The sequence below is a fragment of the Artemia sp. Qi Xiang Cuo genome, chromosome 4 (assembly GCF_049724085.1).
Source record: "Artemia sp. Qi Xiang Cuo chromosome 4, ASM4972408v1, whole genome shotgun sequence".
NCBI lineage: Eukaryota > Metazoa > Arthropoda > Branchiopoda > Anostraca > Artemiidae > Artemia > Artemia sp. Qi Xiang Cuo.
The window spans coordinates 36,640,615-36,661,713 of record NC_142797.1 but is presented as its reverse complement, the minus strand read 5'-3'; the positions used below and the strand labels follow the sequence as shown (position 1 = coordinate 36,661,713).

At 33.7% G+C, this 21,099-nt stretch overlaps 1 protein-coding gene across 1 annotated transcript in view; it reads right to left on the bottom strand.

Moving 5' to 3' along the window:
• Positions 1 to 241: 241 nt before the first annotated feature.
• The window catches only part of LOC148953068 (uncharacterized), a 34,026-nt gene continuing 13,168 nt past the window's right edge, over positions 242 to 21,099 (bottom strand). The window contains exons 3-16 of the mRNA XM_089087517.1: positions 20,546 to 20,928; positions 19,816 to 20,053; positions 18,213 to 18,659; positions 16,224 to 17,000; positions 15,021 to 15,428; positions 14,393 to 14,800; positions 13,087 to 13,500; positions 10,687 to 11,112; positions 8,243 to 8,665; positions 7,313 to 7,496; positions 5,464 to 5,670; positions 4,763 to 5,152; positions 1,853 to 2,225; positions 242 to 393 (exon numbers count right to left, since the gene is read on the bottom strand). Of these exons, the coding sequence (XP_088943643.1) occupies positions 349 to 393; positions 1,853 to 2,225; positions 4,763 to 5,152; positions 5,464 to 5,670; positions 7,313 to 7,496; positions 8,243 to 8,665; positions 10,687 to 11,112; positions 13,087 to 13,500; positions 14,393 to 14,800; positions 15,021 to 15,428; positions 16,224 to 17,000; positions 18,213 to 18,659; positions 19,816 to 20,053; positions 20,546 to 20,928 (5,123 nt within the window). The 3' untranslated portion in view covers positions 242 to 348. The remainder of the gene's footprint in view (positions 394 to 1,852; positions 2,226 to 4,762; positions 5,153 to 5,463; positions 5,671 to 7,312; positions 7,497 to 8,242; positions 8,666 to 10,686; positions 11,113 to 13,086; positions 13,501 to 14,392; positions 14,801 to 15,020; positions 15,429 to 16,223; positions 17,001 to 18,212; positions 18,660 to 19,815; positions 20,054 to 20,545; positions 20,929 to 21,099) is intronic.

Here is a 21,099-nt window from a genome sequence, read left to right as displayed (position 1 = left end):
CTAAGTTCATGCATTTGCAAGAGGTTCTCGAAAAATTACTTATGTAAATCTTTTCTTCTTTGGCTGGTAAATCAGTCTTAAATATAGAGGAAAACGCCCAAGATCTTTTGATGACGGGGTTGTTCATAGGGGAGAAAAGACGGGGTTGTTCATAGAAAACCTCGTCCTCGGAACTGTTTCAAGTCAATAGGAATGAATGTCTCAATGATAACCTTGTTAGAAAAAAAAATTAAAGAACAAGTTTTTATTTCGACAATATTAGCATCACAAAAAACTAAATTTGAACGGATTACATTCATCTAAATGGAACGGCATCGTTACATCTGGGCAGTGTTGTCAATGGAATATCTATTCAAGTTCTAACCAACTACGTGATGAAGTTTTGGCATCCTCCTAGAAGAAAAACAACTATTTGTAGAATTAACATTAATTAATTTGTAGAATTAACTATTTGTAGAATTAACACAAGAAACCCTGACAAATGTCCAAAAATGGTGAATATCGACTTTCAACAAAAACCCAGATACGTCAGTTAAAGATCAAATATTTCATTAAAGTCTGGTGCATTCGGACCCTCCCGATGTATGTCGACAATCACAGCTATGCTCTGGTGACCAATCTCTAGGTAACCAAAATGTTTTAGCGGATGTTGTTGGAATAGAAGACTATGACTTCTACAAACTTGCAAATGAAAATTGGTACCCTCAAGCAGCTCTACATACGTAATCAGTTAATAATTCGAAAAGAAAAATTACTTTTTATGTATGAGATTGATTTTCACGAAATTTTACTGAGAAGCAGCTGCAGCTAATTTGAGAAGCAGTGGACAAAGCTATATATGCTGTCATTGCAAAGGAAATGTTCAACAAACAAATGCAGTTGCAAAAACAAGGGCCTTTTGTGCAATTCAAAGTGTCACAATAGTTTAAGTTGTTGCAATAAATGAGATTTGAATCACAATTTAGAAAATTTCACGTTGTTTTAATATTTTTACCATTTGGTGCTCCGGCAATATTGCAGTCAAATAGTGATAGAGAATTAAGTAATCAAGTCATACCTAAAATTGGCGCTATATGCAATTTTTTATTACTATTATTTTCTTTTCTCATTAAAAATATACTGTGTCCAAGTGGCGAAAAATGTATCGCAACTGAATTACAGAGAAGAAAATATAAATCTGAGAAATGCTCAACATTCACCATTAGTGCATGGTAAATGTCGACATTCTCCGGTGAAATTCAGAAAAAGGATGTTTAACAAATATTTCGGACACACCAAGCGACCATGTTTTTGTTGACATTCACCGGTGAATGTTGACATTTAACAGATATCGGACATTCAGGGTTACATATACATTTCGTCCCTTAATCTGTTTGGTATTAAAGTTCCAAAATTTTACCGATGTCATGTGATGTCAACAGTGATGTGAGTTTTTTTAATTGTGCAGACAAAAAACAGCAAAAAAAGTTTTTGATACCTGACAATGAGCATGAATAAAATTGTCCTGTAATAACAGGAGTTTCGAGTCACAAAACAAATAGATCTTACTAAAGCAATAAAATACGTCACCGTATTTTCATCTTTTCATATTTAAAGGCGAAATTTCTTTGCGTTTTAGGCTTAACTTGTTAGTGATTTGCTTGTAATATGCATGATATGCACGGCTCAAGTATAGTTAGGTTGCACGAGACTTTTGGTTTATTTGTGAGAAATCAGTTACAAAATAAATTTCTGCTGACGACTATAAATTGTAGTAGTCTGTAGTTGACGTTTATAAATGCTCTTTGAATATTCGACTTGCTTATTTAACTGGTTATTAATAAATACCGTAACTCTTTGATTAAAGACTTACAAGTGAGCTTTCCATCTCAATAAGCGCACCAAGGGGTATGGTAACATCATCACTCTTTCCGAAATCGTCAATTTCCTCTGCAACTTTTACTAATGCATCAGGGGCAGAGTTGACAAGAGATACTTTGTCAATTGTGTCGTCCACTATAGTTCCTACAAAAACGGCGGGAATTTCAAAGCCTCCTGTGCTGCTTAGGTGGGGTTCTAGGGCCTTCAGGTGAGAGTTAGTCATTTGAATTGCTCTAGAGCCATCAGAGGTAACGAATTTGGCATCAATACTGACGGCGCCTTTTCCGTCGTTTTCCACTTTTCCTATCATGGTGCCTGCTTGAGTTTGCAATGGAATCTTAAATTTTCTTCCGTCACTCTGAATCCTGTAAGTAAAATTTGTGATGAACAGCCAAATTGTGTTTTTGCCTTTGTTCTTCTTGCTTATACTAATTGTCTAAAAAATATGAGTTGTAACATGTTATATTATTAAAGTTTGTAGTAATTGCAAAAATTTTTCAAAAATTTTGTGAGGGAAAGGAGGGAGATAAATTTTTAGAACAATAGCCAAAATTGTTAGTCAGTTTTGTCTAACCAAAGCTAGAAATGATGAAGGGAACGTTGCTTTTGAACGTTGCTTTTGTCTGCTTTTGAAGGGAACGTTGTGACGTCTATAGGGGAGAAAGAAGGGTGGCCCTAATATCTTCTGGTCTAGACTCAGGAAGGGGAAGGGTTTTAAAGTCTAACGTGCTGGGGAGCCGGCGAGTCTTCAACTCCCAGTTGAAAGTAGGTGCCAGTGTAGCTGTGTTTTTGGCAGGCCAGGCTTGTTCCGACCTCCATGGCTCCCTGGCATCTGTCGATAGGAAAAAGGATGAACTCGTCATGGTGGAAAAAAGTTAAGGGAGGTCTACCAATCTCCCCCAAGTACTCCAGTATGCACAATGTATGACACTGTATACAATATATGCTATACAATAAATGCTACAGGAAAAATAAACACTCATTAAAAATTAAAACATTGCCAGCTCAGGGAGCAGTTATAAATTGCTAAAAGACTACAAAAGAGCAAATTTTTGAAGCAGCTATTTGGTGCCATTTTTTGTGTTTTCAACATGTTTCAAGGCATGTTTCAATGAGTGTATTAAAGCTGCACTTGATACACTGCGAGATTCGCTTTTGTGCGCTTAAGCTGCAAGGTAGTTCTCTTTGTGTGTTTGTATAAGCTTCTATTTGAAAATAACCAGAACAAAATAGCTAAACAGCTATTATTTTAAAGCTACATTGTTTGCTTGGGCTTTAATGGGCTCCCACTTCCTTCCAGTAATTATTTTTAAAGTATTATCAAATATTTTACACATACATTAGATATATAAATTACTATTACATAAATTATTACATAAATATTTGTATTATTACATAAATATATTATTAATGAATTTCATAAATTATTACTTGCTATATTACTTAATATAATATTTAAAACAATAAAATACTCTTAAAATAAATAGATATTTTTAAATTTCTAGAAGACTAAAATTAACTAGAATTTCCTTTTTGCTCCTCATTCCGCCTATCGCAATATTGAAATGAAGGAAACAAAGTTTAACTAAATCAAGTTACTCACTTATTATTCTTAACTATAGTCATGTCTTTCATATCATTTCTCACTGAAAACTATCGCCATATCTTTCATAGGGTCTGGCTTTCTTTAGTTCAATAGACTCAAAGCTGAGTCAAGAAGTTTCGTAAGCGTACTAACAACGCCCCCTAAGAGTGACTTCGAGGCCGGAGTCAGAATCTAGCTGCTCAGTATCTTGTTTTGTTCCAATTAGCTTTGAGAGATCAAGCATTTTCAATACATCGCCAAGAATTTTTGTAATTAGGTCAACTAAACCACTGCCTAAGTGGTGCTGCTAGGTCGTTATTTGGCTGACCAACATAGAAAACTTTTATTTTTTCAGGACTGATGGAGCCTTTTCCGTTATTTGTTACTTCTAGCATGACAGTACCCATCTCAGTGTTCGATGGAATCGGATATTTTCCTTCGTGTTTTTGAATCGGGCGTAAAATTTAACTTTAAAATTATTCATGCATTTTATTATCAGCCGTGACTTATGACATCACACTAGGAAGCAGGGTAATAACGCACTGAGATAACACCAAAAGTTTCTTCCCAATTGTCCCATGTCTAGTGTTGGTCCAAAATTTTATTTTAGGGGATATGGTGCCTGATATTCCAATTTTTTAATGCCTCTGTAATAAATAATTTTCACGCTCTAATGCTTCAAATAAAAATTTCCTACTTCAGAAAATATCCTAACTATAATATGACAAAGATGCGACAAAGTGGAAGACAAAATGGACAAAATCCTTATTGTCGGGTCACCGGTGCAATAAAATTGAGTGAATAAAATAAAGTGATTCCAGATTTTGGGGATTAAAATCATTGCGTAACCAGTTTATTGCTTATCACTGATAAGATATGTTGATATAGGATACACTTATCGTGGAACAGGAATTGATTGAAAAGCAAGAAATATTGACATTGCTACTGCTATGTAGTAAATCTTTGTATAAAATCTTTGAATTAGCCACTTAGTAGGCTAATATTTTAAAAGAATATTAGACAAATAGAGAAAGTGGTTAGATGGCAAGTGGTAAGATTACAATCGATATGACTGCCGTAATATGAACTAGAATCTTTTTTCTTGTTTTTTGTTATGTTTCGTTTTTACCATAAAGGTCTTTACCTTAGTAATAAAGGTCTTAGTCATAAAGGTCTTTACCTTAGATTTTGTTTTCGAAGTCTCAAAAATCCTAAAGAATATAGAAATGAAGTAAACTTAAAGTAAAGTAAACTCAAAAGTTACTTTAAGTTACTTAAAGTAAACTTACTAAAAGTAAAGTAAATTAAGTTGCTTACATATCATTCTTAACTATCGCCATGTCTTTCATAGGGTTTCGCCGTCCTCCACTTAGTAATCTTAAAGCTGTGCCAAGAAGTTTCGTGAGTGTACCAACAACACCACCTAATATGCGTGATTCTTCTGTTTCCGGCTGATCAGGATCTTGTTTTGGTCCAGTCAGCTTTGATAAATCAAGCATTTTCAATGGCTCGCCAAGAATTTTTGTAATTTGGCCAACTAAACCACTTCCTAAGAGTCCTGCTAGGTCGTTATCTGGCTGACCAGCGTAGAAGATGGAGATATTTTCAGGGCTGATGGCGCCTTTCCCGTCATTTGCTACTTCTAGCATGACAGTACCCATCTCAGTGTTCAATGGAATTTGATATTTTCCTCCATGTTTTTGTATCCTGCAAGTAAGATCCATATTAAACATTATTCGTGCATTTTATCAGTCGTTAACCATTACATTATAACAGGAAGCAGGGTGTAATATCGCCCTGGATTATTCCCAAATTTTCGTTTTCCCTTCTCCGAAATCTAGCGCTAATGTCCAAAATTTTACATTAGCTTGTGCAGATACTGAGATCCCAATTTTTTTTAGTGCCTTATGCATGCAATCCTTGACACAGAAAAATTAATTCTAATTATCAAAATATCTTTTAAACTCAGTAACTCGCTTAGTAACAATCAAAAACCTATGCCAAATGAACATACTTACAAATCATTCTTAACTATGTCCATATCTTTTGTAGGCTCTCCTTTTACTCCAGTTGGCTTTTGAACATCAATCACTTTCAAAGCTTCAGTAAGAATTTTCATAAGTTCAGCAGCTACACCGCCACCTAAAATGCTGGCAGGATCAAGGTCTGGCTGATCAGCATAGAAGAGCGTTGGCCTTGAAAATAAGCACCACCGAAGACAAATTCTAAAAAAAGTTCCATTAGTTTTAGTATTAGTGGTATATGGCATACAGTATAACTCACATGCACAATTGAAGAAATAAATAGACAAGTTATAAAAATGCCAGGTAGAGAAATGCTCCCCTCTCCAGTTTTTCTGAAACATCGACACTAAATCAAACAGCACTCTTTCTCTACAATATACAAGACATCATTAGAAAATAACTACAGACTCCAATCAGACCATAAAAGCACAGGAGAATCAACTTTCTGTTTAAAAAACAAAGCAATTTGCCGGGCTGTAATGCTGAAGCGGATTTTTTATGCATAAGTAATTCGGCCTGGTACTTACAGTATATTACAATATAGATGGTATATACAGTATAATAGGTATATTACAGCATATGTAGGTACTTACAGTATAACGCCTTATGTAATTTATTTTAAAATGTATTTATTATATTAATTTATGTAATATTATATTACTTTATGTAATATCTATACTAATTCATGTAATAATTATATTTATTTATATTAATTTATGTAAAAATTTATTTATTTATAAAATTTATTATGTAAATATTCAGATTTACGGACTATTTGAAAAGGTTAAAGAATACAACTTTCATCAAAAGAATGACCCAAAAAATTTACAATAGTTTTGTCTGTATAATGACCGTCTATTTTATCTGTATAATGCCTGTTGATTTTGAATTGAAAGTATTTGCAGTAGGCATCAACACATGGCTAATTGTAGAAAAAAGCCAAGACAGATAGTCCGAGTAATTGAGAGGCAAAAATGTTTTTATATATATTGTTTGCAGTTTTTGCATATGTATTTTTACAAAATACATATGTATTTGTATCATATGGAATCATATATGTATCATATGTATCATATTATATAAAAAATGCAAAAATCAATGAAATAACTAAAATGACAGAATGAAAGAATGAAAAAAATGAATGAAATGATTAAAAAAAATTAAAATGACTAATATAACAATCAATGCTAAAATTTACAAGACAAGCTCTTCAACAGTCGCTTCCACTTTATAAATTTAAAACAAATTTAGGATCTTTTCCCTCCTGTACCCACCACAGGTTTATTCATACCTGAAAATCTGAGTCTCAAATTTAATGTTACAACCCTTTTCGTCTGAAAATTCAAAAATTAATCCTTTGCTGCGCATCATGTTTTTAGCTTAATCTTTACTGACTTTTCATCCACATTTCATTTGTATCTATCACAATCTATCAAGGCACTTGTATCTATCAAAATGTATAATTGCTTTTTTAATATATAAAAATGTGTAATGTATAATTGTATATGGAGGTAATTTTCATCTAAATTTACTAATTTATCCTAGTTAATTAAGATACACATGGCTGTACAAGTTCACTTAACTAATTAAAAAGGCTTGTCATTTAATTTTGGGTTAGATGTTTGATTTTGGGTTGGGTTAGATGTTTGAGTATAGACGACTATACTCTCTATACATCCCTGCTATAAGATAAATTTAAATTCTTGAAACTTCTTTTACTTTGCCAATAAGACCATAATAGTGTAAACTTATAAGACCATAAAGGTGTGAAGTGAATTTAAGGACAATAATTTTGTATTCTTTGTGATTATTTGGATTTTCGAATTATGAAAGTAAGGATTACCTCCTGCCATTCAGCTGGACACATGCAACTCCACAGGGCCTTAAAGTTCTCGGTTCAGGGGACTCTACTTCGAGTCCCAATGGGAAATCAAAAATAGGCATCATTGGGTGAAAGAGATCCATCGGCGGTTGATCAATCAGCATGGACTGCATCATCTTGCCACAACGCTCATCATTGGTACAAGCTACAACAAAAGTTTTTGAATAACAAAGGAGTCTCAAATCATGTTAACACAATAGTACTGATTGCTGGTTATAAATCTAGTTGTAACTAGCTTGCTGGCTAAAAATCTAGATATAAGCCCAGCATCAAAATATATAGAACACATGGTTCAAATGGTGAATATGTCACACCTTAGAATTCAAGGACCTTAATCGGCCTGAATGAAAGGGCCTAAGCAGGGTCCTTGGAGCCGTGTCCGCTCTAAAAGCCCTTTCCACTTCTTACAGAAGGTAGAAGATCGCTTTTAAAATAAACGTTTTGAACCACAGTTGACATACAATATCGTTGAGCTAAGTCAACGACAAAATATATACAAAAAGATGGTCGTTAGGGAATGTTGAACCCTTATATGAATTGCTTGTTACAAATCTAATTTGCGGCTAGTATGAGATAATATGAGTTTGTGGCTAGTAGCTTATTATAGCATGAGTTTGCGGCTAGTATTGAAATGTAGACGGTCGAAATCGTTGTATGGCCAGTACTTATTTCATGTACATAATTCATATTTCTCAAACGATCCACGAAGATTGGTATTTAAGGGTTTACATGTATAGCGTTTATGCAATATCAAATACATAGTACTAGTGAACAGGGTTAAATTTGTACAAATTATAGATGTTTTAGAACCTTTTGTTCTGAAAATTTAAGTTTCAAGTACTTTAGAAACACGTTAAGACAAAATGAAAGAGCTTGACCAAAGTTCCTAACCTCTATCCTCGACTATATCCTCCAGTGCTTCATCAAGTAGTTCATGTCCTACATCAACAGGTTCTACATTGATTCCCTCAAAATCCAATTCATCGGAATCTGGTCCTTCTCGGAGATCTTCTGTCAGGTGGCGACAACAGCAACTTTCTTCCCTGCAGACCATCTTCTTTGCCCAAAATCCACCACATTCAGTATGGCTTCTGATTTTGCATCGCCATTTCTCGACAATTTTGGTTTCAACTTTTTTGATAATATCTTTTTCATAGCTTTTGCTTTCATAAATTGAGCTGCAGCAAACACGTTTTCCCAAATATGATTTGGAAAAAAACCCAATTTTACAGAAAGCTCGTCTTGGTTGGCGATAGCACTGACGAACTTTATGAACTGGACGATGAAGGCCACAACGTTCTTCATCAGTACAACCTAAGGAAATAACAGGAGACGTCAAGATGAAGGAAGTCAAGATGTCTGATGCAAAACCTATTTTCTCAGAAATTTCCAAATTGACCTAATTATGCAAGCTCAGAACTACCGCTTATAATTTTTATGATATGAAAAAAAATCCTTCGTGTGTATATAGTAATATATAAAAAACCTTTAAAATATAAAACAATTTTAATGTTTTAATATAATATTAAAAATTTATATCATACTTAATAGATATAAAAACATTTTAATATAAAAGATAATTTTGATATTTTGATTATTTCACTTTTTTGCAATATTATATTACATTGTACAGGACATTTTCCTTCCATTACTTTACATTTTTGAACAATTATTTTAAAAAAAATACCGGCCAATAATTCGCGGATTAACCATAAAAATACAAAATATATAATATATTGTAATATTTTTTATAATATTTCAAATATATGCTTGAAAGGTATAAAATGAACGTTGAAAGGAACTTCGGACGGATCATGAACCGTCGGAAGTTACTTCGTATGAAAAATAAACAACGGATGTTGCAGAAGTTCTTATTTTCGTTATTTCCTCGATATTTTTGTTATTTGTTATTACATCACATTTTCCTTTTTCATTTTTTAAAATTTCATATCATATTTGATATACAGTAGTTTTTTTTTTCTTTAATTACGTTACGTTTTTGTACAATTGCGTTACGTTACGTTTTGTACATTACGTTACGTTCCAAGTATTATGAATATATTAACTTCAACGCTCAGAAACTGTCCGAAGTTACTCTGTACAGAAAAAAAGTTAAAAAAAAAAATTAATGGCATCGAGAACAAACCGATTCGTTAGTTTCTTTCAGCTTAGCGTGAATCAAGACAAAGACAAGTGACAGAATAGATGGAAAATATATAATTTGGGCCATATATTTGAATATATATGAACGTTTGAATAGGGGGAGGATGGGGGTAAAGTATTTGGACAGATTGAAGGTAGAAAACAATTCTTTTCATGATATACAGATTGTATAAAGATGTATTGTAAAAATATGTTAGGTAATTGTATCTAACATATTTTGCATGCAGACTCTCTATACTTTAGCCCACCCTCCCTTATGTGCAAACGAATAGCCCAAATTTGTTTCTGAAGTAACGAAGAAACTAACGAAGAAATCGGTTTGTTTTCGAGTTTTACACAGCATAAACTCGAGTGAGTGGTGTATGCATACGAGTGAGTGGTAATACATAAGTACCTAGAGGGAAGTTCTTATTTTCCATATAAATTTTGTTTTAAAGCTAACTTAAAAATTTCAATTGGTTCTAGAGGTTGAACCATAAGTAATATTGCAGTTTCAGGTATGTGTCCGAAATATTGAACATCCTAACACTTCTTCCTGCGAATGAAACATAAACAATATTCTGTAGTTATAAAACATTAGTTACATTTTATGTAATAGTTTTAAATTTTTATTAATATTACAAAATATTAATAATATTATTACTATTTATATTATTAATATAATATTACTGTTAGTTTTACATTAAAATTAGCTATTAATTACTAGTTAGTAATTAATTAATATTTAATTAACATAATATCTTTATATTAAAGTTGCATTCTATAAGAAAAAGATTTTATAGTTACAATTTGTAACTATAATTCAGCATTTCAACGATATAAAAAGTAAGCCCCATTTATTACAACCTGGTCACTATTGAGTCGATACGTTGGCACAATCACAATTTAAGCCATAACTTTCAATATTTGGTATGTAATTTTGGAGCTCAGCATAGGTTTTTTTCTCAGCTTCCATCAAACCTTGCAAGATCGAATAGTATCGATTATCCAAATCCGGCACGGTTGAAAAAAGGAAATTTTCTTTTCTGTGTTTCATATATTTCTAAGCGCCGTATTTTTTCTGTGTTTCAATATTTATGACCCATTAAGAAGTTTTCGTATCATCCTTTCCAGAGCTCTACTTAAATTTCGTTACGTAATAACAATTTTCATCAATATATAAACAAAATTACCATCTATCAAATCTCTATCTTCTAAACCAGCAATCTCGTCATCAGATACTTCAACTTCAGATACTTCAAGTTCTTCAACTGGCTCAACTTCTGTGTCTTCCAATATTTCTTCATCTGTGAGTCCACTTCGCAAATCATCTGTTAGTTCCCGACAGCAACAGCTTTCACCCTTGCAAAACTTTTCAGTGTGTATAGACGAGCAAGTACGCTCTTGCTTCAATTTACATGCCCATTTTTGAACAACTTTAACTTCTGATTTCTTAAAAACTTCCTTTTCATAGCTACTGCTTTGATAGGTTGAGCTACAGCACACTGCCTTGGAATAAGAGTATTTTGCAACGTAGTTTGGACGACAAGATGGACGCTTTCGAATGTAGCAGCGACGAACTCTGTGTGGTTTATAGCATCGCTCTCCCTCCTCACAATCTGTGCGGATTTCAAGAAGTAAATTGTAAATAACTTTATTCTGATAAATTCTAAATAAATTTTCAAGATTTATTTTAAACACTATTTATTTTATAATAAGGATAAAATTTAATAAAGATACAGTGATAATAACATAGTGATAATATCATACAGTGATAATACAGTTAATACAGTGATAATACAGTTAATACAGTGATAATACAGATAATACAGTGATAATATCAATTGTAAAATTTAATTACAAGATCAAATATTAATATAATTAAATTTATTACAAGATAAATGTTCAATTATTTCACGATCAAATATTAAAATATAAACTATTACAAAGATTCTATCTAATGGTGTAGACAAATATTCTGTAAAGTTTTTAAATCATTTTCTGATATTTGTGTTATTTTTTATCCGTAGTATTTTTGTAGGTAACGTAGTATTTTGTAGGTCATTTTTTCGTAGGTATAGTATTTTTTGTATCTATAGTATTTTTTGTCCTAAATTAGGACAATACTACAAACATAATTTAACTAAGTTTTTTTTTAATGCAAACATTAAACATGAATAAGGTTTTTATTACTTTTTATCATAGCTTTTTAACATTCTTGTAAAAAAGTTATTTATTAAAAAAAAAATAATAAAAATATACGTAATAAAAATAAAAAACTAAACATAAAAATATAGTTTATAAAGTTATTTATTAAAAAAAAAAAATTTATATTCTATAAAAATTTTTAACTTTTTATACTTTTATATTTTTAACTTTTTAAATTTTTTATATTCTTGCAAAATGGCTTGTAAAACCGCCAATAAAATGACAACCCTATATCAGAGAAACTGTTATTGGTTATTATTGTTTACTATCCAGAATTCTGCCGGCTTTTCACACCTCTCCAATCAGTATGGTCTTCACCTCACTAGCAACAGTCAACAGTCACTCAGCCTCTACTAATTCCTCAAATGGCTTGGACTTTCCAAAATGAGTTTTTCAAAGAAGGAACAATAATGAGTTTCAAATTAGTAGCGATAATCAAGGGTAAAAGAAGGAAAAAAAGAGCTAAAACACATATGGTAAGTCAATCTGATAACGACAGGAATGCATAACTGAAACGTCTCAATGAATAACTGAAACGGACAAAATGAATCTGACAAACGCTTATTCCTATTCCAAATTCATCTCAAATTACTCCTATATAGATCCTATGAATGAATAAATGAAAATGATCAAGGTCACCGTCTTTTAAATAATTTCTTGCTTTTAAATGCATTCCTTTCAAATATATCGCCAATGACGGAAATCGTGGCCGATGACGCCAATGACGGAAAATTCTAAGCCGTGAAAAGAAAATACAATTTCTAAAACATCAGTCAGTAATTTTCAAGCGATCTGTCAAGAATTTTTGGAAGTTTAGCAGCAGTATTGAATTTTTAAAAATATGAAAGTTGACGTAATATTAAGCAAAATTTTGACTGAAAACTGATATTTGTTTTCAGTAAAGCACAAATGGGACTTTTGCGGCTGTCCGATCCCTTCGGTTTCAACCCCCTTCAGTTTCAACTTTTCAGTTTCAACCCCTTTACACCCGTTTTGTCACTAGTTAGTTGCAGCAGTTTCTAATTTTTGTTTCTTATTTCTTGACCGCTTATTCAAAGAGAGTATTTGGAAAAAAAAATACATGAGACACTTCATCTTGAGTTACCTTAAGTTATCTTGAGTTATCTTGAGTCATCTTAAGTTTTGATGAAGCTTCATCAAAATCATCGACCCATCAAGTCAAGGCTCGTACTTTGGCTACATCATAAACAATAGTGTTTCAGAAACAGAGTGTTTCGTTTTCTGCTTCGTTGCTATTGTTCATTTTGTGAATATTTTATTCTTTAATTTTTATTTTTCATTTTATCAAATATTCTTAACACCTACAATAATTTTTCTAATGATTTTCTCATTGAATTAGAACGGGAGCTACATAAAAAGGTTACCTCCATCTAATGAGCTTCTATTTTCCGTTGCATCAATTTCATCATCAGACACTTCGTGCTCATCTGCTGGTTCGACTTCTGCTTCATCAAAAATCTCCTCATCTGTGATTCCATTTCTTAGGTCTTCGCTGAACTCCCGACAGCAGCAGTTTTGACCCTTGCAATATTTTTCCGCGTGTATAGACGCACAGGAATGTTCTTTTCTCAGTTTGCAGGCCCATTTTTGAACAATTTTAACTTCGGATTTCTTGAATATGTTTTTCTCATAGCTGCTGCTTTCATAGGTTGAACTGCAACAGATAGCCTTGGTATGGGAGTATTTTGCAACATATGCAGGGCGACAAACCTTTCGCTTGCGAATGTAGCACTGTCGAACTCTATGTGCATTAGAGCAACGTTCTCCCTCTTCGCAATCTACAAGTGAATTTTAAGTAAGAAAAATATCATTTGTAAAATTTGCTCTTTTGTTGTGTTAAGCCTGCATCCTCCACCAGGATTTGTCCTGAGCATAGACTTGAATGCTAGCTTGGAGAGGAAAAACCATATCAATGCAGTAATTTGTTAGGTTACTACGTCATTTTTCTACTTCCGTCTATGGATGTGGTTTGAGGTTATATTATATGAACTGTGTTTGAGGTTATATTCAAAAATGCCACTGAGGAAAGAGGGTATTATGTGAAAACTGGTATTGTGGTAACAAATTTAATTTGTGAGGCCTATAACCTTTATCCTTCATAACCTTTATCCTAATCCAAAAATGGAGAACCGTAGAAGCTGCTAGCTAATTACAAATTAAAGTTTCGAATTATAGCCGATAAAACCATACCAATGCATTACTTCGTTAGGTATAACCGTATATTTGATTTGCAACACTGAATTGTTTTTTCCCTAAATTGTTAATTACTAAATTGTTTTTTTCCACATTTATCTACAGATGTAATGGTGTCACGATGCATAGAGCACGAACGGTGTTTGAGGGTAGCTGCTAGAATGCCATTGAACGGATAGGCTATAATGTGAAAAAATATCTTGGGATACCCACTCGTATAAAAACCAAGAGGGAAACTTTGGGCACAAATAGAGATTCAAAGATGAGAACTTGATGGCCTGAAAAGATGGCCTAGAAATATCGAACAGATGGCCTAGTGACCAGACACCCCCCCCCCCGGTAAAAATATTACAAAAGGGCTGAACAATAAATATTACTTCATTGTTAGTAGGATGCTATGTTTCACACCGTTAACAGGCGTCGACAATACACCTATTCATTCTTATTTAGAAAATAAAAGCACATTATTCAACTTACCATCTGAGCTCCTGTTTTCTTCAGCATCAATCTCATCATCTGATAGCTCATACTCTTCCGCTGGCTCAACTTCAGTGTCGTCCAAAATCTCTTCGTCTGTAATCCCGCTTCTTAGGTCCTCAGTTAGCTCACGACAACAGCAACTTCCACCTTTACAAAATTTCTCTGCATGCATAGATGAACAAGAGTGTTGCTGTTTCAGTTTGCAGGCCCATTTTTGTACAATTTTGACTTCTGATTTCTTGAATACATCTTTCTCGTAGCTACTACTTTGATAAGTTGTGCTGCAACAAACTGCCTTGGAATGGTAGAATTTGGCAATATAGGTAGGACGGCAAGCTTGGTGCTTCCGGATGTAGCAACGACGAACTTGGCGGGGTTGGTAGCAGCGTTCTCCCTCTTCGCAATCTGTAAAGTAAGTTGAAAATATTATATTATATATAATAAATATAATATTAGGATAAAATTAAGATCACTAAATTTTACCCTAATATTACCTTAACGTTCAGATAAACTTGAGAACTTAGATCCTAGACACCCTCCGTCCAAAGAATGCTAGAACAGGGATGAAAGACATATACTACTACATCTTTAATAGAATGTTTGATACTGTTAATAGGAAACTTACCATCTGAGCTCCTGTTTTCTTCAGCATCAATCTCATCATCTGATAGCTCATACTCTTCTGCTGGCTCAACTTCAGTGTCGTCCAAAATCTCTTCGTCTGTAATTCCACTTCTTAGGTCCTCAGTTAGCTCACGACAACAGCAACTTCCAACTTTGCAAAATTTCTCAGCATATGTAGATGAACAAGATTGTTGTTGTTTCAGTTTGCAGGCCCATTTTTGTACAACTTTAACTTCTGATTTTTTTAATACATCTTTCTCGTAGCTATTACTTTGATATGTTGCACTGCAACAAACAGCCTTGGAATGGTAGAACTTGGCAATATAGGTAGGACGGCAAACTGGGTGCTTCCGGATGTAGCAATGACGAACTCGGTGTGGTTTGTAGCAGCGATCTCCCTCTTCGCAATCTGTAAAAAGAGATTGAAAAGTAATTTTACCCGTGAAAGTATATTAAGATAAAATTCTCTGATTTAAAATCAGAATCGGTCATTTTTTTAATGTTTCAAAGCTATTTTTCAGCTATTTTTCAAAGCTTCAAATTAAAATACTATATTTTATATTTGTGTATTTTTTTTGTATAAAAACTAGAACGAAAGTAAGAGCCTGTATATTATCTGTAACAGCAGTGTTTCAGAATTTCTAGTGATTGCGATTGTCCACCGATATTGATGCTGAATTTAAAGACTTTATGGATCTTGGTTGAGTTATGTGCAAGAATATTTGAAAATGAAGATAAAGAGATAAGTAAAGATAAGCAGCCTTTTTTGTGCCTCCATCTGAGGTATTTACTCTTCTAGAACTAGCAATGAATTCCCCCCAGCTATTCTAAGTTTTTGAGCAAATGTGTACATATATTGATCAAGCTTTTTTTTTGTTTACTGAAACGTGAAATATTGATCAAGTCTTTTACTGAAACTAAATTTTTTTAACTTTTTTTTAGGCCCAAAAATAATCCAAATTGCTCAAGCTACAAAAAAAGTTTACATTCATTACGAAATTAAAAAAATAAATGAATCGAAATCAACTAATCCTGTAATTTAGACATTTTGGCTGCTTTGCCTAAATTCTTTTTCCTTAGTTTATGCAATGTTGTGCCTATTATGAACATACCAGGCATTGGAACATAAAATGTTATGAATGTTTACATGATTCCATTTGACTTATGATAAGATGTATAGACTAAGGAATGAATTCCGCCTTACCTTCACCAATCGCTCTTTCTTCCTCTGTATCTTCCAAATCTTCAACAGGTATTTGATCTCCATCAGTAAATTCCCCAAAAGGCTCCTCAACATCATCAAAGACCTGTTCGTCCCATGTATTATCTCTAGGTTGACCATCATACCATGTTCGGCAACAGCAGGAAGAATCTTTGCAAACCTTCTTGAAGTATCCAGAAGAACAGACCGAAGGACCAACTTTACAGCTCCACTTTTCTTGGACTGGACGCCTAAATGGAGCCCCACAACATACAGATTTTGTTTTATAGTACTTTTTAGCATAACCAAAATGACAAGGTGCTGATACTCGTTTCACGTAGCACTTGCGTACCATGTGGACTTTCTTCTTTCGAACTGGTGCCTCAACAATTGTGTTATCGGCTCCACAGCAAATGGATTCGCCTTCCAGAGTCATGGGCTTATATCTTCCAGAGCAGTGATTATCATATAGCTTGTAGCAATGCGATTCTTCCTTGTGCTTAGTGGTTGCTGGGCAACAGATTGAAGCATGACCTTCAAATGGTACGGCAACCATTCCTGTTTTGCAAGAGCTCTCTTTTTCTGTTTTACCGACTGCTCTGTGACATACGGACTTGTGCTTAGGGACAGAAGAATATCCTGGTTTAATGCAGCATCTGATGCGTCTTGCGAAGAAAGTTGTAGCTTCTAAATCCTGATCACATGGGCTGCGAGGTGAAAAGATCCGACATCGCTGGAACCCAATGCTGCGTTCTTCATCTTGTGAGCTTCTCTCTTCACCTAAGAATAAAAAGGCTAATATAAAAAATTACAAAGTAAAAATAAAAGGTTCTATTATTTAATAGAAATCCAATTTTAGCAAACTTGGTCAACTTACTCCTTCCTGAAGTGGTTTTGCCACTTCATAGCTATAACAAAGTGCATTGGGCTTAGAAATATTGGGTTACATAGCTATAACCCAATGCATTGAGCTTAGAACTTTCAGACGTTGAGGACCTAAAGGCGGGTAGACAAAGGCTCGTTTAAGCGGGGCTCCCACGGCGTCAATAAAGTTAATAAAGCTGTCCATAAAGTTAATAAACCGTTTTCCCCTTATAACCTTATTGACTTTATTGACTCTTATAACTTTATTTGACTTTTTCAATAAGGTCCGGAAAGTTTAGCCAATGGGAGAAGACTTGTGGAAAATTTCAATTCAGCTAAAAGAAACTAATTAGAATATTGATATGTGGAACATTGAAGACTTGCTTATTTCACTAGTGAGAAATAAATCTGTAATAAAACGTTCCTCACGAAGGAAACATAAGGACGAAATGTGTGTTGAAAACGCGTTTAAGGAAATAAGTGAAGTAATGTTTTAAGAATTGGATCCTCATTTTTATCTGTAAGACATCTTTAGTAAATTTTAAAGTAAAAACAACATCTAACTTAAGACTAACTTTTTAAATTGAAACTTATTAAATCAAAAAATAATGTCAGATATATTCAAGAATGAACCTGTGAATAATTCAAATTAATTGCTTCAAAAAATTTCCATAAAGTCAGGAAGGTAAAGTTCATGTGTGAGCGCGACGAACTTTGCGGTATGTAACTTACGGTATGCGGTACGGTATGCGGAATACTTTATTAACTTTATTGACGCCGTGGGAGCCCCGCTTTAATCGATTTTTCAATCGTATGGTTTTTTTTTTCAATTCAATGGGTTTTTTCTCTAAGGATAAAAGGAACTTAAGGAAAAAGGATTTTTTCAAGAACAAAAAGTTTATTTAAAGTATGTATATATACATATAGGCACATCTGAGAATTATATAAATTATCTGATACTGAAGGAATGGAAACATCTGATAATGAATTTTGATAGATTGATAGATCGGTATAATTGATATATTGATAGAATGTGATTGAATTAAGACATTGAATTAATCACATTAGATAGAATTTGATTGATTTAGTTATCAGTTAAAACTATTGTAATTATAAACAGAAAAGTACCTTCAATCCAAGGAACGAATGTAGCACTCTTGTACCACGGCTCATTTGTTCTTTTACTATCACCGTCTCTCCCGAGAACAAATGATGAATATGGAGCCAGCTTCGGATAACTACAAATTCTTAACTTTGTGCATAACAACGATGCACCTTTGCCCCAAGATGGATTGGTAACAGCTGGTCTCTGTTCTTCTGTAAGTGGTCCTTGAGTAATGGGACGTTGACCTGCTTGAATATCTTGAGACTGTTGGAACTGGCTGAAAAATCCAGTGGCCTGAGCAGAAGCCTGTGCAGATGCTTGAGATGACAGCGTTGGGGATATTGGTCTAGCTGCTTGCACCTCTTCAGATGGTTGACCCTGGTTGAAAAATCCTGATGCCTCAGCCGAACCTTGTACAGACGCCTGAGCTGATGCAGATGTACCTTGAACAATGGATGGCGTAGATCCCGCTGAAAAATAAAAAAGTAAAAAATGAAAATGAAAAAAATGAAAAAATAAGAAAAATAATTCTTTGCAGTGGTATATATATAATTCACAAAAATCTTTATTTTGATCCGGCTATTTTGCAGTCTCATTAAATTTAATTTTTCATTAAACATCAAACATTAAATTTCATTAAATTTATCTGTATCCATCTTTAAATGCTGGTCTTTCAATTGTGTAGGACCACCTCAAGCTTGCTTTTGCTTTATCTGATTAGGATTATTTTCATACAGGCTAAGACATCGAGAATATTCACCCCGATTTCTGATTCGTCACAATTGGTTTCTGGTGGGGATCGAAGCTTTTATGGAAGAAATTGTACTTTTTACGTAACCAATTAACCATCTTAGAGAATTCAAGGTACATCATACCTCTGTACGTATTTAATTATCAGATCTTTGAAGACCCTACACTTTCTAACGATTTTTCAAAACATGAGGACCGGAGACCCATTTGTATCGCAAAACCAATAATAATGAACACTGCTATGGTGCTATGGTTGAAGGTGTATGACACAGAATACTTTATAAGTGCTAGCATTAATTACTATTACTACTGCTACAAACATATAGTTCTTATACTACTCTTACTACTAACAGCTCACCGCAGTACCAAACAGCCTGAGGCTAACACAGCTAAGCACGCTCCTCCTTCATCCTAATCTATTGAAAGCCTCTCTTTTTGCACCCTCCCAGGAAGTTCCCATTTTCTTTAAATCTTTTTTTATGACGTCTTCCCACCTCAGACGAGGACGACCTGCTTTCCGCTTAGCCTTAGACGATTCTTATAATTTGGTATGATTCTTTTAAAGTATGACATTTTTTTGCTAACTTGTTTGATTTTTTTTTAAAAAGAATTGTTTTTTAATTTGTTTTTAGTATGGCATTTGTTTGATTCTTTTTGCTATAAAAAGTTTGATTCTTTTTGCTATAAAAAGTTTGACCCGACCTAAACAGGGACAACAAGTCTATAGCACCTGCACAAGCAATCCCAGGCATACTACCCCTGACTAATTATGCAAATATGCCTGTAAATAGCACACTCCAACAGTGAGTCAGCCCACAATAAAATGATTTTCTTTTCCGGGTATAGGGATGGAGACAAATTTTATATGACTTTTACCTTCTTCTGTTTCACCAACACCACCACTGACAAAACCTGCTGGTCGCCTGGCCACAGAAGCTTCCAAAGTACCAGCACCGCTAACGGTACCACTTGCAAAAGCGGATGGCGTTTTTTGATCAACCTGAACATCAATGTTCTGGTGCTTCTCAACGATATTTGGCCGTTCAATAGTAACTGGTGCTTCAACTGTTAGGGTTTGGACAACTGGGCGAACGTTTTCAAGTATGACATCGACCTATAATTGGAAATTTTCAGCTTAGTAATGCAATTAGTCGTGCAACAGCTGGAAGCAAGCTGCAACAGCTTGTTTTTTGTAATTTATCTCTAAATTTATGTACAAATTGATCAATTTTTTTTATTTTTGCACATCTTGGTTACAAACTTTTTAACAAATTTATTTTTTATTTTTGCACAACTTTTGGAAAATGCTCTTTGAATGTCTTTCGTAATTTCTAGCCACATTTTCATTAACATTTCTTAAACATTGAAATTCTTTCGTTTTTTTATATTTGTTTGTCATTTTGCGTTTCTCTTTAGTGCTTCTTTTATCATTTTGTGTTTCATTTTTTTTATTCTCTTATCTCATATTATTGCGAAAACAAAAACTATTGTGTACTTGTGACTCACCTTATGTCGTTGGTCGTGTATTAGCTAGTTTCGTTTTTAATTTTTCCCTCACAAGTTTCGCTAATTTGATAATAATAATTAAAAAGGAGGCAAACTTTACCTGTTTCTTTTTATCAACAAAGATGGTGTTTATGATTGGTACAGGTCTGTTGATTGTAACTTTGCCAACAACTGGACGCTTGTATTCAATATCTACGTCCACAAAATTGGGTCGAGCTATTGTCCTGGTAACAGTGACGTGTCTTGTTTTATCAACAATAATTGTGTTGAGGTATGGTTGGATACGTTCGACAAATACGTCAATTCTATGTGGTCGATCAACTGTGACAATTTCTGGGGCTTTCGTTGTAAATGCTGGAGGAGCGCCTGTCATTTGGGGAGTCATGGTGAGTGGTGGTGTAGGAGCAGCAGGCTGCCAGAAAAGGGGTGTATAAGCACTAGCACTTGCAGAAGCAGCAGTAGATGCAGCAGCAGTTATATCAACTGGAAAAAGTAGTTATTATACTATTGCTAAAGCTACTAAAATAGTACTGTTATCATAATTGTTAATAGCAGAGTTAAAAGTTAATAGCAGGGTTAAAAAGGAATAGCAGGCAATAAATTGTTATGCATTTTAAAATTCTTTTAAACTGAAAGCTCTTGTATTTATTATGC